We start from the raw sequence: 15,802 nt of genomic DNA on the forward strand, positions 1-15,802 counted from the left end.
TACTTGACGTTGGCTAATGCACAAATCGTGCCAGAGCCATAAAAAAAAAAAACATTAGAGCAAACTGGGCAACGTCGCCTTTTAGAGGCTGAGCTTCATGCGTTATTGATTACTGCAGAGTCATGAAGATTCGAAAAGTAAACGTGTTTTAAATTCTTTTTTTGTACGACTATTAGTTTATTACTATAAATTGCGGCTTTTTTAAATAGAATAAGGAAATATAATTATTGTTTGTCGTCTTGTCGTTGAATGTCGTCGTTCGGAGTAGATAATGATGCTGTTAGGGCTGGATTTTCTACTACGTTTACAATCCAAGGACAGATCTAACATAGAATTGGCTCTTTACTATAGATGATCAGCCAACATTTTTTCAAATTTAAATAGTTAGTTATTGTTTAAATATTCAAGGAGTTGAAATAGATATCACTTTACAAATTCCAACACATTCAGTTCTAAAACTACTATGTGAGCTCGAAAGAATGTATCTGTTTGTTTGGGTTGACCTATGATGTCATAAAATGAGATAAGAGGGATAGTGGTACTTTTGGCTAGTGATAGTGACTTTAGACAAACCCTCCCGCTTATTTTTTGAAGAAGTACCCCACAAATAAAAAAAATGCCTGTTTGATATGTATTATGGGTACAAATAAAAAAGTTTTATCTCACTTTAAAAATGCGAGAAGAACTTCTCAACTATTCTCATAAAGGGCAACATGCAGCCCCTCTTTTAAAAATTACATGCCAACAGACAGTAACGATATGATTACACTGAGATTTCTGTTGATAAAACAGAAAACCTTGAAAATAATATCTATCCTGATCTTCAAATAAAGATGGTTCAACAGGATTGGCTGTGTGATAGGCCAATTTTGGCGCAGACTAATTCGATAGTTAACCGTATAAAGAAACAAATAATGTCAGTGGAGGGGGATGTTGTCGTGTATACCTATAAGTAGGTAATGTTATAGACACTCATAGGTATTCAACAATATCCCTTATAGAGTTTCTTAGCTCTTTATAAGGAGTACGCCGTGAAAGATGATGTTCCAGTCCTATTCTGAAAGGTACTCAACACATCTGGAACATTATAATTAATGCTATAATCATGAGATGAGAAAATGTTTTTCACTTCAGTTTAAGAGTGTTTCCCCTGAAAGCTAATAAATGAAGCTCAAGGACATACGCTTAAGTAGGTGTTCATTTAGAAGAACAAAAATTCCCAAGGCTGTAGACATGCTCACGAGTGATCCCACAAAATCTTGAAAAAATATGGGAAAACTTAAAAACATCGTGTATAAAATTTTAATTAAATATATGCAGTAAAATACCGTAAATAGCTATTTAATTTATGTATTTTAATGTATGTATGCGTTTTATTTGCAAATTTATAAGCTTAAAGAATTAAAAGTCAATATTCCAAGCGGACGAAATCGCGGGTTACTGTTACTATATTATATGAATCTCTTTATTCGTAATATTCAATAGCTATTCCTTATTCTATATTGATTTTATCGTGCGTGGTAGAACAATGGAAAACCCACAATGACGTTTAAACTGTTTTATTTTCCCCGTTCTGACGCATTACACCAAAATACTTTCATTACTAAACAAAGGGTCAAACGGAATAATGTAATTGATAAATCAAAATCATATTTATACTCCAACAGTATACATCTGAATTACTTATTTTGCCATTCATTATAGTGGTGAAAATCTTAACCGACAACACGCTCGTAACTTTAAATTCTTATATTATATTTTGCTAGATTTTGTTTGTTTTCTAACTATTTTCAGGACAACATGGCATATTTGAATAATGGGACGTCACATATTCATCTAACGAATAATAGTTCATTAATGTATTATATATCAATTATAGTTGATATAGGATCGGCATTTGGTATTCTAGTAAACTTAGTAGCATTTGTTTTTATACTATTTGGTAATAAAGTGAAAAGTGCAAAACAAAAATTACTTCTCACAATATTGACTCTGAATAATGCAGCTGCTTTGGTAAGTTATTTTTGAATTTATATATCTAACAATCCATCCTAAAACAATCTTTATACATATTACCGTTTTTATTAACTAACGAAGAAAGTTTTTTTAATAAAGCTGTTATATACGTTTATGTCAGTAGCGGTCTACTTAGTCGACTCTCGCAATAAAAAAAATCTGGATTCGACATACAGTCACACTTGGCTCAAAGCCATCTCTGAATGCCACTGAGTTCCTGTGGATGATTTTTTTATTAGTTCACCGTAGCTTCAATCTAAAACTTAAATTATTTTTGGTTTTATTAATTTAGGCGTAAATTAATCTAACGCTTGATTATGTATATAATTATGTATTTGTGTGTTTTCTACAACTGAGCGATTTTTAATGCAGTTTTAGCACTACCACAATGTGGAACCAGCTACCCACTGAAGTATTTCCGAACCAATTCAATTTAGGGTCCTTCAAAAAAAGAGCCCTCTGCTTTATCACTTAATATGAGATGAGCCTCCTGCCCGTTTGCCTGTTAATTAAAAAGATTTTTTTCGTTGTTGTTTACAGATTGCTCTGCTTTGTGCACAATTATTGTATCAATTAAGCCCTACAGCATCTAAAAGTCGATATTACTGCGCATTATACGTTGTCAGTCGTATGTTTGGCATAAATGGAGGTTGCACTGACGTTGTCATAGCGATAGACCGCTTTTTCGCGATAAGAAACCCGATTTTTTATTCCCACGTAAGTATATGCCCACTTATGGATATATATGATATTTAAGGCGAAAATGATATTTATCACCACCATTGTGAATACGAACGTATGAAGGACTTGACTTATAAACTCATATAAAGTAGGTCGGTCTCATATAAACACGGTCTAAGCACGGTTATGACACGACTTAATGGACAGACTGACTATCTCGGTATGCTCCCGAGCATAGCGTGCCAGCAGGATAGGGCAGCGACTCCCAAAACTCTCATATCTCATAATTATATTATAAAGAGGTAAAGTTTGTGTACAAATCTCTGGATAATAACTGGTTGGTTATTTTTGTTGGTTTGTTGAAAAAATTGACAAACGAAAACGCAATACAATCGCTGCCCTAACGATGAGAGATATATGATTGCGATCTAGAAAAAAAAACCTTGATACTTGATACTTTGAAGGCTTAATAAGGCCCATAAAAGGGTCAGCGACTGTATATTATGTCTAATTATTGTATTAAATATAAACAAGTCCTCTGCCTGCAGTCTGTCAGTTTATTTGTTCGCGATCAACTCAAAAACTACGGTAAAATACTAAATTGATTATGTACACCAATATATTATGATGATTCATGAGGAAGGTTTATAGTATAAGATCCCGCTATACAACGACCTTCACCGAGATGCTTATTTAATGAAACTTATTTTATATTTAATTTAATATGTCAATAAATATAATCCATATGGGTTGCCAGTCCAGAGTATGTTTAATTAATATTTAAAAAAATTTTTTTTTTTATAATTAGCATGTAGTAAATTTTTTGAACTTTTTTCAATCAATATTTTTAATCAGGGTAGTATTATATATGTATCACTATAACCTTCTTTTATACTAAAGATGTATATATACTTTAGTGTCACATAAAAAATATACACATAAATAATTAATTGATTAAAAACAACCTAACTTTTGCATATTCTATGGGCTTCATACTTTCGATTGGTATAGAATTTATCTAATAATCATACCGGTGAAATGTTTAAAATAATATTTTTTTTTAAATTAATTAAAAATACTCTGGACTGAAATTTGCTAGGCAACCCATATGGATTATATTTATTGACATATTAAATTATATATAAAATAAGTTTCATTAAATAAGCATCTCGGTGAAGGTCGTTGTATAGCGGGATCTTAGACCATTAGGTAAGTATATAATTGTTAGGTCCAAGGTTGTCCAAGCGAAACCTGAGTGGGTCTATTCATATAAAGTCATAACTTATGTCCTTTTTTCAGCGAATTACAACATCTACGATCCGAAAACGGCTATGTGCAATACTTTTGCTGGCTTCTTTATTCACTTTAGCCCCTTTAATGGGTCTAGGCGCATACTACAACGCAGAAAAGGAGACTTGTATAAGTTTCAACGGTGCTACAAATGATTTAGACTACGCGTATGGTATAGCATTTGTAATTTTTGGTAAGTTTTTTATCAATACAAAATATTGATATAACTTATTTAAAGAGTGAGAACAAAGAAGATAAGTGAAATAATAAATTTTGTTAGCCTATTGCGCGCTTTTAAATAACGCGCCTAATGTCATTCATTTAAAATTGCTCGTGTACCTACATACGTGAAAAGCCACTCACAAATCATTACTTTTTTAAGTCGAGTTTAAACTAAATGTATCCTCCCAATGAGAGTTCCAACTTGATACTTTAATTGTTATTTTCAGGTTTTTCAATATGCATAACCCTAGTGTTATGTAACATAGGTGTAGTTACAACATTATCTAAATATACCCTAAATAAGAAAAGTATGAAATCGGCTGAGAAACAGGAGGTGGTGTTCAGCAAACTTATTGTGGCCATATCCATGATATTTATTATATGTTGGTTACCGCATTTGGTAAGTTGTTTAATGCAAGTAATTTCCTTTATACCTGGTTAAATATCTCAACACAACATAAATTGGAGGTACTCTTTAAGCAACGATTATGCAACTATTTTACTTATAAAAATACTTATTTTCACAGATCACAGATGCCCTGGACCTGGCACTTGAAGATATAAAGAGTTTATGGAATTTCAAAAAAATCGCCAATCTGTTAATTCTATTAAATTTTATATTAAGTCCTATTATTCAAATGTTTATGCTGAAATGAGATATAAACAATATGTTATTAAATATAAATCAATAAAATTTCGCTTTAGAATAGATTTGTATTATGTTTAGCATGAAGTTGCTTCATAGGAATTGGAATAATATTTAAATATAGATCATATTATTTATTTAAAAACCTTTTTTAAAACCAAAATTCCACTACTCAACAGTAGTGGTATCAACAGACGAATTGCCTGATCCATGGATCCCGGTCACTGAAATGGAATGAGTGGAATTATATTTATGGGCCTGAGACAAAATATATGGAAACAGTTTTCGTATACGGTTCGATGGTCTGTTTTTTTAATGTTTCATAAATATGTATCACTATATACCGAATAAGTGACAGTTTAACATGGATTCATTTAACATCTTGATGATTTTTGTGTCTGTACTATAGAATAAACCTACCGCTCGCGCTGTCTCCCAGAGTAGTGGCATCCTGAGGTGCGCTAGAAGATAGCCTTGTATTGTTCTTCGCTTTCCATATGCTGTTGATAAAAAAATATATATTAAATTCAAATTCCTAGTTTCCTTTCAACACACATTGCCCTTATGAAATATAAACATATTCATTTGATGAGACTGCCCTTTTAGGCAGATACTAACGGTGATAGCTAAAGATATACGATTATCTGTATGTCTGATTCAGTTTCCGCCCTTAGATTTGGTCCGTTGTGCGTAGGTCCTGGCTTATTAAGAAGGTACGATTGTAAAGTTTCTACTTATCTGTGCTGTGGTTGCAACTAAAGGCGTCATTATTAAAATCTGCATCGGCACCGCTATTAATTTTTACTTATATCCCAATCATCATTTCGTTAATCAAAGTCACGGCCATAGAGTTCAATGCATTTAATAAACAAAGCCTTTAAAAAAAATTAATACAATAGCCAAATTAATGATTATTTGTCAATCAAATAGGCAAATAGCTAATTAGCCTCCTGTGCCTGACACACATATGCGCACACAGAAAGAAAGTCAATTGGTACACAGCCGAGGATCGAACCTTCGACCTCAGGGATGAGAGTCGTACGCTGAAGCCACTAACAACACTGCTTTATCCAAATTACTTACATTAAATACGCTACTTACAATGTCATTTTTGTTTTAGGCATATATCTTGCTGCTTTCGCTCGGTTTTCTAGGATTTCTCTAAAAAAAACAAAGGTACAACAAAACAATGTATGGACCACGAAAATAGATAACGAATTAATTATTTGGGTTTAAATTACAGGCGACTTCACTTTGTTCTTGAATACAATTATGTTATTCTACGAACAATGTGATAAGTGATAAAAGTTTAAAAAAAATAGTAAAAAAAAATACATACTTGAGTAAATGAACACTTATCATAGCACTTGGCAGCCTGGCTTCCACTGGGTTGCTTACAACAATAATTGCATTTTCCAATGTTTTATTTTCGCTATATTTCGGTGTTTTCACATCGTCGTAATATTCGACAGTTTCTTCGATGTCGTAATACAAATCGTTTGGTATTTCCTGAAAAATCTCAATATCTTGAAACAAATATAACTGTTTATTGATTAAACAGGTCTACGCAGATTAGACAGGTCTAGACACATTTAAATTTTTATATTTGTCTGACTTTTATATTTTTGCAATTTTTTTTTACACAAATGAATTAGAAAGATACAAAACGAGATGTGAGAGTGAATTCTGTTTTATTTTATAAAACGTGTATGTTAGTTTAGAAAGAACAAAAGGTTATTAACGTAGGTACTTAAAATACTTAACGTTCAACAGAGGCTATATTATAACTCATAATACGTCTTTAGAATTTAAGGTAGGTACTAAGACTGATCCGGTGCGGGTAGTCATAACATAATTAATTAAATATAGTTAAAAGTAGAAATATATCATAAATAGCAATAATAAGGCAATATTAGTGAATTGTCCATCTCTGGAAGTGATAGGTGCTTTGTGGAGTACGGAATATATACAAATAGTTCGACTTTTCAAAACTGATTTTGTGTTGGTGACTATAAATTGTGAACTAAAAAAAAAAAAACTTTGTGTAAGTGAACTGAGATCCCAGATTGACAGTTTTTTCTGTCTAATACGTGTTTATTTTGGATCAACGACCGTTATTGTGAGTTGCTTAAATATAAAGTATAAGTACTGAAACGGACATTACTGTGAAGAGCATTTATTGCAGTGCAATTCTTACTGAGACATTTTTAAAGAGAGCATTTATTGTTGTGCAATTACGGAAATATATTTAATAATAATATAAAGTAACTAATCTAACTAATTGTCAATAGAGGGCAGTGCCCGCAAGATTGTTTTCGTAAATGCGAAAATAAGCATACCAGGGTGCAAAATAAAAAACTTCAACCGGTGATACCAACTACCAACCAGTGCTGCTAACTTAGTGTTGCCAACTAAAAATCGATTTTACACACACGTACTAACGCTAACTCACAGCCATGGAGAAACAGCTGGCACGTCTACTAGAAAAAATAATGGAAATTGACGAAAAGCTGAATAAAAACAAAAAGGATACTAGGGACGAATTTCGTGAGCAAACAACTGCCCTCACCAAAAGCCTTACCCAAAGTATGGCGTCGACAATAGAAGAAAAACTGAAACCGTTGGTAGAAGAGAATAAAATACTTAAAAACGACGTGGCAATTATGAAGAATAAGGTGCAAAATCTGGAGAGAGAAGTCAGAAAAAATAATTTAATACTCCACGGAGTAGAGGAAAACGAAAGCAATAATGCAGAACTCCTACAACTGGTCCTGAAGGTCCTTAACGAGGTGGGGAAAGATTGCGAGTTGGACAACTTTGATAAATGGGAAATAAGTGAAGCTCGTAGACTTGGCTCTAAAGTCGACCAGAAACGCAGGCCTATTCTCATAAAGTTTACTCTAGCATGGAGAAAAATAGAAATCTTAAAAAACAACAAAAGATTCCCTGCAAACATATACGTGTCTGAAGACTACCCCAAAGAAGTACTGCAGAAGAGAAAAGAATTAAAGTCCCTACAACAAGAAGAAAGAAAGAAAGGAAATCTGGCTCTCATCCGATATGATCGGCTCATAATAAAGGAAACAAACTCAACCAAGGCAACTGAGAAAAGGAAGCGCTCACCATCTAAAACACCAACGCAATCTGACTGCTATGAAGGTACAAGGCAGACGGAGCCAAAGAAAATGATTGTAACCAATGCATTTGAAAAAATGATACGCCACAGAACAAATTCTATTTCAGAAACATCTAACCAATAACAATTAGTACACAGCTGTCCCCGGAATCAAAACAAAAATAAAACCAAAGAACAAATACAAACAACCAACAAAATATACCTTTCCCCAAGCCGGACAGCGGTCTCCGTGGGGAAGCGCGACCGCAGCCCTCCAGCTGACTCCAGCAACCTACCAAATCCAAACCCACCAAAGCCCAACCTACCAAAGTCTAAGCAACGAAGTCAAATAAACACCAATATTTATATCGGCACGCTCAACGTACTAACACTAAGAACATGCGATCGACTTATGGAACTGGAAGAGGCGCTCAAGAACATTAAATGGAACATTCTAGGCCTTAGCGAAGTCAGAAGACTAGGAACAGAAATCACTGAACATGACGACTACATTCTATATTCTATTGGAGAGACAAAAGGACACTACGGAGTAGGCTTCATGGTCAGAAAGGAACTCAAGAACAGCATACTAGAATTCACAGGCATCTCAGAAAGAATAGCAATCCTAAAAATAAAGATAACAGGCTACAGAGAACACTGGACCTTGATACAAGTGTATGCACCAACAGAACAAGCAGAAGAAGCCACAAAAGACTCATTCTATCATCAACTATCCAAAGCAATAGATGTAACAGAAAAAAACTTAATAATTATGGGAGACTTCAATGGGAAAATTGGCAAGCAAAGATCAGGAGAAGAAAATATCATCGGCGAATACACCATAGGAAAGAGAAATAATAACGGAGAACGACTAGTAAATCTGAGTCACGAAAACAACCTGGCTATCCTCAACACATTCTTTAAGAAAAAACCTAGCAAAAAATGGACCTGGAAGTCACCAGACGGTAGCTACCATAACGAAATCGATTTCATAACAAGCAATCAACCCAAAGCTTTCAAAGACGTAAAGGTAATCAACCAGTTCAACTTCTACACCAACCACCGAATGGTCAGAGCAACCTTACACTCCAAAAACCAGGTTAAATCTAGGCAACGCTACAAACAAGTGCTACCTTCTGAGGAATACACCCTTACTACCAAATTAGACGCAAACCATCTGCTAGAATCCCCGAACGCAATGCAGGAAAGATACAATAAAGAAATAAACAGAATGTATCAAGCTAAAAAACCAAAACAACAGACGAAGGAAATATTAAGCACACAGACCAAACAACTAATTTCGGAAAGAAAAGAATTATTCAAGAACAAAAAGGATAAAGACATATTAAAAGAAATAACAAGGATCAGCAAAGAAATTAACAAGAGTATAAAAAAGGATAAAGCAAAAAAAACAATGGACTGCATAATAAATCATATTACTAAAACAGGAGGAATAAGAAAAGCCCTAAAAGAACTACAACCACCTAAACAATGGATACCAAGACTCAAAAAACAGGACAAAAACTTAGTTACAAATAGAAAAACAATACTAGATACTGCAACATCCTTCTTTAAAGAACTGTACTCATGTAACAACAATTCCGAAACATATGCCAACCCTGACCCAGAACACGAAGAACCTATCCCACCTGTTTTAGAAAGGGAAGTCGAATATGCAATCCTGACACAGAAAAATGAAAAATCCCCTGGCCCCGACAACATAACAAATGAGACAATCAAAATTGCACTTCCGGACACACTAACAACATTAACAAATCTATTCAATGAAATATTGGATACTGAATACATACCTACACAATGGACACAAAGCACAATAATCCTAATCCACAAGAAAGGAGACAAAGAAGACCTTAGCAACTATCGTCCTATCAGTCTTATGTCCAACGTGTATAAAGTCTTTGCAAAAATCATTCTCAACCGCATCACCAAACAACTTGACGAACAACAACCTATCGAGCAAGCCGGATTTCGGTCTGGATTCTCCACAATAGACCACATGCACACCTTGAAGCAAATTGTCGAAAAGTGCCAGGAATATGGATATCCCCTGTATCTGGCTTTTGTCGACTACAGCAAAGCTTTCGACTTTTTGGAGCACCCATGCATTTGGAGAGCGCTAAAAAACCAAGGCATTGAAGGGAAATACATTAGACTCATCGGAAATGTCTACAGCCAGTGCTCGGCCAGGGTGAAGCTGGAGATGCTGGGAGAATCATTCCCACTCAAAAAAGGAGTCAGACAGGGAGACCCTCTTTCGCCTAAGCTCTTTACTAGTGTGTTGGAAGAAGTCTTCAGAAACCTACACTGGGAAGATTGCGGTATAAACATAGATGGAGAAAGGATCAACCATTTGAGATTTGCAGATGACATTGTGCTCATAACTGACAACCCGGGAACACTACAAACTATGATCGAAGAACTGGCAACCAAAAGCAAAGAAGTGGGTTTAACAATGAACAAATCAAAAACAAAAGCCATGACAAACAGAACAGCAGATACTATTATCCTAGAGAACGAAAACCTAGAATATGGACAACCTACATATACTTGGGACAACTCATCTCCATGACAGAACAAGCCCATCAGGAAATAGAGAGAAGAACCTCAAATGCCTGGAAAAGATTCTGGTCATTAAAACACATCCTAAAGAATAAAGAGTACCCACTTAGGATCAAAAGGAGCATCTTCAACACCTGTATCTTACCTATCCTAACGTACGGCTGCGAAACTTGGACCACTAAGCAAGTCACAAGTCAAAAGCTTGTGACTTGCCAGAGAAGTATGGAAAGGAGCATACTAGGTTACACACGGAATGATAGGAAAAGAGCTGTAGATCTCCGAAGGATCACCAACTGGGAAGATGGAATGACCAGAGCCAAAAGGCTTAAATGGAGATGGACAGGACACCTGCTCAGAGGCCAGAGAGCAAAATGGTCGAAAAAAGTCACCCAATGGACACCTCGCTACAACACCAAGCGAAAGAGAGGAAGACCATGTGCCCGGTGGGCTGATGACTTTAAAAAAGCCACTGGTCCTCTGTGGCAAAGACTTGCCAGGGATAGGAAGGAATGGAAACAGTGGGAGGAGGCCTTTGTGCCACAAAGGCAAGCTATACAAGAGGACAGCTGTGCTTGTTAAACTTTTTTCTTTTATATACATCTATATTTTGTTCTCTTGTATTAGTTAAAAAATAAAGGCTTTGAATCTTTGAATCTTGACTAAGACTGATAATATAAAAGACATAATATAAGATTAAAAATGCTAGTACCTTCTGCAAACTGGGAAACAACTTCAAACTCTCCTTAATGCTCATGCGTCGTGTAGCCTGTAAAGCATGTCGTAACACACGTCTCACAGGACCCAGCCCTTCGCTTTGTCTGATGAGCGATAGCAGACGTAGTACAGACGAATAATCCCAATCCTCAGAATCTAAATAGCCAGGTGGGGCGTTGGCGACTTTGGCTGAAAATACGGCGATTTAAATCCTAACGTAGTTTCCTTTTTATATCTATGGTGGCTATCTTACCCTTTAGCTGGACATCTGGTATTTTCTGTAAATCTTGGATAAAGTGATGTCTGTGATATTCCACCAATCGGTCTAGCCAGCCTGTTTTGCGTATATCCACGCTCCCCTGGACCAATACCAGCATGAAAGCTCCTACCCATTTCTGGAGATATTTTAAAACTAATTAATAATATTTTCAGGTTGTTAAAAACCTAATTTTATATAAAACTTACAATAGGAAACATAATAATGTTAGGTAAAACTTATATTTTATTGTATAATTACACGGATAATAAAATTTTAATTATTCGTAATAGCAATAGTGATAACATTACTGTTTTATACAATAATTAGCTGTTAATTTTAAATTATACCTATATGGGTATGTAGAATGTATATATACATATGTTGGTAGTAACTACTAATTATTGTGGTAGGTGGTAGATATTACACAAATGCTTTTAGTCATGAAAGTAATCAATGGGGCTTTTACGCCACTAGAACTCATTCATTAAAAATAAATCAGTATTATTGCACCGTTTTAACTTAAGTACAAGTCTGTTTATTTTAAGCACAGCATAAACATATTTTGACAGAAAGAGACAAAAATTTATTTTAGTTAAAAGAGTGCAATTAGAACTAAAGAGACAGTAAAGAGTCTAGGGATGTGACATTCTGCATAAAAAAAAAATCGATTTTTTATTAATCTCGTTTTGATAGATTTTAGGTGAAATTTGATAAATGCTGAGTATATGCCTTTTCAGTAGCACATTGCAGTATTTTTGTTGTCTTTTTAATTGTATGTAATCTTGTGATGCTGAATAAATTTATTTTACTTTTATTTTACTCCATTCAAACTTGAGTTTTTGTAAAATTAACTGGTTTTATCATCCTTTCGATGTTTTACAAAAAAACATCAATGCATCGAGTATATCAATATATCTTCAAAGAATCGGATTCAATGTACCTATCGCATTGTAAACATCGATGTAAGTATATCGAACATCCCTAATAGTTCGAGGTCCGGGTTATAAAAGACCAGACATAATATCGGGAGGTGGCAGATGAAAAATCGACTATGCTTGATTTTCAATTATATAAATAATCGATTATTTTAATTATAAAAATCGTGTAAAAAATCGATTTTCGATTTTTTTAATAATCGATTATTTTTTCACATCCCTAGTTAAGACATAAAGAGGTTGCTTAGTTCGGCTTTCTTGAATGTTTTTCTATACATTTATAGTCTCACTTAAATTAGCTTTTTATTTTATGTCTATGGTATGACGGCAGATAGCTGATAGTTTACAAACCTATGACAACTGTTAAACTTAAGTTCCTCTGACAATGAAAATTTACAACACTGAACTGACTATATGTTATGACTTATGACTGTAAGACGAACCTCCTACAAATTTCTCAGTTTGCTAATTGTTAATGACCGCTGACCGAAGTAAACTAATTTCCTTCCTCGTTGCTTATTGTAAAATTCAATGTTAATTTGAAGAAGTCATCTTAACAACTAAGTTTTCAAGAATATATAAACAATGGCCCGCGGAGAAAGAGGTGTCGCTAGAGTCTTGGAAAAACTTGAAGCAGCCGTAAATGCGGGTCAATACTATGAAGCACTTCAAATGTACAGAACTCTTTATTTTAGGTACCTACATAGTTAACTTAAATAGATTTGTTAATGATGGAATTTACTTACTTAACTGATGTTCCTAATTTGTAGATACCTTAATCAAAAGAAGTATGGTGATTTGCTACAATTATTACAAAGCGGTGCAAACATATTGTTAGAATGTGATCAACAAGGTAGTGGTACAGGTTTGGCGATACTTCTTCTTGATGTACTCATAAAATCGCACACACAACCATGTGAAGAATGGATTGAAAAAATTGCTCAACTCTTTTCTAAGATAAAACCAAATGTTGTGGAGAGGGAAACCTTTTTGATAACTGCATTAAAGTGGTCAATGGATAAAAATACGAGAGGCCATCCTTTACTCCATAAGGTATACATTTTCTTTTAAATTTGATATTGTATACATGGATACACAAATTAATATGATACTGGTATATGTATAATATACTCAACTTTCATGAGAATGTAATACATACATATGGTGGATTTCTTTTGATAGTTATTGGCCAACAGCATCTCTAGTCCAAGCCCATAAACTATATTATGTACCATCAATTTATCTTTTTTGTACAATCTCATTCTCCATCCATTTTTAATGTATGACACATATCAATGTTTTCTTAAATCATGTTATAAGGAAATTTTCAGAGAATTGCAGAAGTGTATTGGCAAGAAAAGAAGTTAACATCTGCTTATAGGCATTTCTTACATTCAAATGATGGTGTTGCTTTTGCTACCAAATTGATAGAATTACATACAACTAAAGGAAATAAGTCAGAAATAGCTATGTTTATAGCTCAGGCAATGCTACAAATTCTTTGTTTGAAAAATAAGGAAATGGCTCATGAGGCTTTCAAGGAATATACAAGGTCTCACCCAAATTTAAATGAGAGAGTTCCACCATTTCAATATCCATTACTAAATTTTTTATACTTGCTTCTTAAAGTTATTGATCAGTAAGTTACATTTTTCTTACATATTTTGTAATTTTTTAAATATTAAATCAATATGAAAGTAAGTCAAAACAATTGAAAATTGTATTTTTCATTTCAGAAAAAATGCTATGAAATTTTTAATGCTACGTAAAAGCTATGATAAATTTCTAAAGCGTGACCCTCACTACTCGGGGTACTTGGACACAATTGCCCATGTCTGGTTTGGAATTTCTGCCCCAGGGAACTGTAGTTAATTACCCTAATTCAATGTTAGGTGGAATTATAAAGTCAATGCTTGAGGTTATTGACAGTTATTAAGAAGATGGCAGCATTTTGGCAAAAAATCCCAAGTCCCTGACTTAGATTAAACTTTGTCTTTGGATAGTCTGTTTTTGTGTATATAATTATTGTAATTATTTTTTGTATAGGTACCTACATCTTACAAATAAAGAACCATTTAATTAGTTTTTGAGCTCATTAACCATTTTTTACTTATACAGATTCCAAAATATATTTTCAGGAAAGGAAACTGCCAATCAACCAATCTGTGTATCTTAATGTATTTAATAATTTAAATACCAACCATAAACAATAGTTATTTTGGAATGATAGGTGACCCACTAACCATGAGTTGTGATTTAAAATATCTGCATGTTAAACATCTTCAATTGTAAGGCAAGTAATGTCTCTCACAAACATTTTTAGTTTCAATGTTTTTTTAAGAAGTTCAAATTTAATCTTTCTTGTCTTTAAATCTAATGCTTGTCTCACAATGAATTTGTTAAAATCAATGACCTCAGGATGGTTTAAAAACTCATCAACATTAATCCACTTACAAGCTTTGATTTCTAATTCTGATTTAGTGATTATATCTGAGATAGCTTTTAACAAAATGATAACATAAATGTCTGAATTGCCAAACATAGCATTATGTGTGTGTCTTAAGGTGACCATAGATTCAAAAATGGTATCAACATCAGTTTCCTCCTTCTCTTATTGCAGCATCTTTTATGTCTTAATCTACAAAAACATAACATTAGATTATAATATTTCTAATAATTCCTTGGTTTTATGGTTGCATAAAAAGCCATCTTATACCTCTCTCCACATATCCCCCAGGTAATTTCCAATGTGAATGTTCAATGTTTCTCCATTACAACCAGTATTTCATTTTTGTTATTTACCACTAGACCACCCACTCCCAAGTTTTTATGACATGTAGGAGGTAAATTTTCTGGTCTATCTTGTGGGAGCAATTTAAACATCATAACAACGTCAATTCTAGCATGATGAAAGTTAAAGCCCTCCCGTAGTTGTATAAATAAAATATAGTAAAACACAATTGATTTTTTTAATAGAATGCACTAATAAGAGTTGGTGACAATTAAACTTTATATAATACTAAACAAAGACTGGTTGACTGCAAGTACTTTATATATACAATTCTACGTCCGACGTTCCACAACTGAGCGTTTTCTAAGGCAGTTTTTGCCGCGCACCACCACTATGTGAAACCAGCTGCCCACTGAAGTATTTCCGAACCAATTCGACTTAGGGTCCTTCAAGAAAAGAGCGTACCAATTCTTGAAAGGCCGGTGAAATTGTGAGTGTCCATGGGCGGCGGTATCACTTAACATCAGGTGAGCCTCCTGCCCGTTTGCCTCCTATAAAATTTAAAAAAAAAAATTACTAACATACTTGAACATAAATAACTAATTCAAATAGC

The 15,802-nt window shown here is 34.0% G+C and overlaps 3 protein-coding genes and 1 pseudogene across 5 annotated transcripts; 2 read left to right on the forward strand and 2 right to left on the reverse strand.

Annotated features, from left to right (window-relative positions):
- Positions 1 to 1,589: 1,589 nt before the first annotated feature.
- Positions 1,590 to 5,387, forward strand: LOC125055315 (prostaglandin F2-alpha receptor-like). The gene is made up of 5 exons (XM_047657737.1): positions 1,590 to 2,013; positions 2,557 to 2,733; positions 3,997 to 4,180; positions 4,437 to 4,609; positions 4,737 to 5,387. The coding sequence occupies exons 1-5, from the start codon at positions 1,801 to 1,803 to the stop codon at positions 4,863 to 4,865; spliced, it is 876 nt and encodes a 291-aa protein (XP_047513693.1). The 5' UTR covers positions 1,590 to 1,800; the 3' UTR covers positions 4,866 to 5,387.
- LOC125055316 lies at positions 5,010 to 11,700 on the reverse strand. Of its 2 annotated transcripts, XM_047657738.1 has the most exons (6): positions 11,518 to 11,690; positions 11,260 to 11,453; positions 6,195 to 6,364; positions 5,957 to 6,016; positions 5,276 to 5,355; positions 5,010 to 5,079 (listed from the first exon to the last, which is right to left on the reverse strand). In XM_047657738.1, the coding sequence occupies exons 1-6, from the start codon at positions 11,639 to 11,641 to the stop codon at positions 5,024 to 5,026; spliced, it is 684 nt and encodes a 227-aa protein (XP_047513694.1). In that variant the 5' UTR covers positions 11,642 to 11,690; the 3' UTR covers positions 5,010 to 5,023. The 2 variants fall into 2 exon arrangements, with proteins under 2 accessions (XP_047513694.1, XP_047513695.1); XM_047657739.1 differs by lacking the exon at positions 5,957 to 6,016 and having other exon boundaries at positions 11,518 to 11,700.
- A 1,310-nt stretch (positions 11,701 to 13,010) lies between these two features.
- Positions 13,011 to 14,553, forward strand: LOC125055443 (Golgi to ER traffic protein 4 homolog). Of its 2 annotated transcripts, none has more exons than XM_047657907.1 (4): positions 13,011 to 13,153; positions 13,229 to 13,511; positions 13,790 to 14,097; positions 14,195 to 14,553. In XM_047657907.1, the coding sequence occupies exons 1-4, from the start codon at positions 13,044 to 13,046 to the stop codon at positions 14,328 to 14,330; spliced, it is 837 nt and encodes a 278-aa protein (XP_047513863.1). In that variant the 5' UTR covers positions 13,011 to 13,043; the 3' UTR covers positions 14,331 to 14,553. The 2 variants fall into 2 exon arrangements, with proteins under 2 accessions (XP_047513863.1, XP_047513864.1); XM_047657908.1 differs by having other exon boundaries at positions 13,790 to 14,101; positions 14,195 to 14,326.
- Positions 14,554 to 14,653: 100 nt separating this feature from the next.
- LOC125055579 lies at positions 14,654 to 15,772 on the reverse strand (annotated as a pseudogene).
- Positions 15,773 to 15,802: the final 30 nt, after the last annotated feature.

Source organism: Pieris napi, chromosome 13 (assembly GCF_905475465.1).
Source record: "Pieris napi chromosome 13, ilPieNapi1.2, whole genome shotgun sequence".
In the NCBI taxonomy this organism is placed as follows: Eukaryota; Metazoa; Arthropoda; class Insecta; order Lepidoptera; family Pieridae; genus Pieris; species Pieris napi.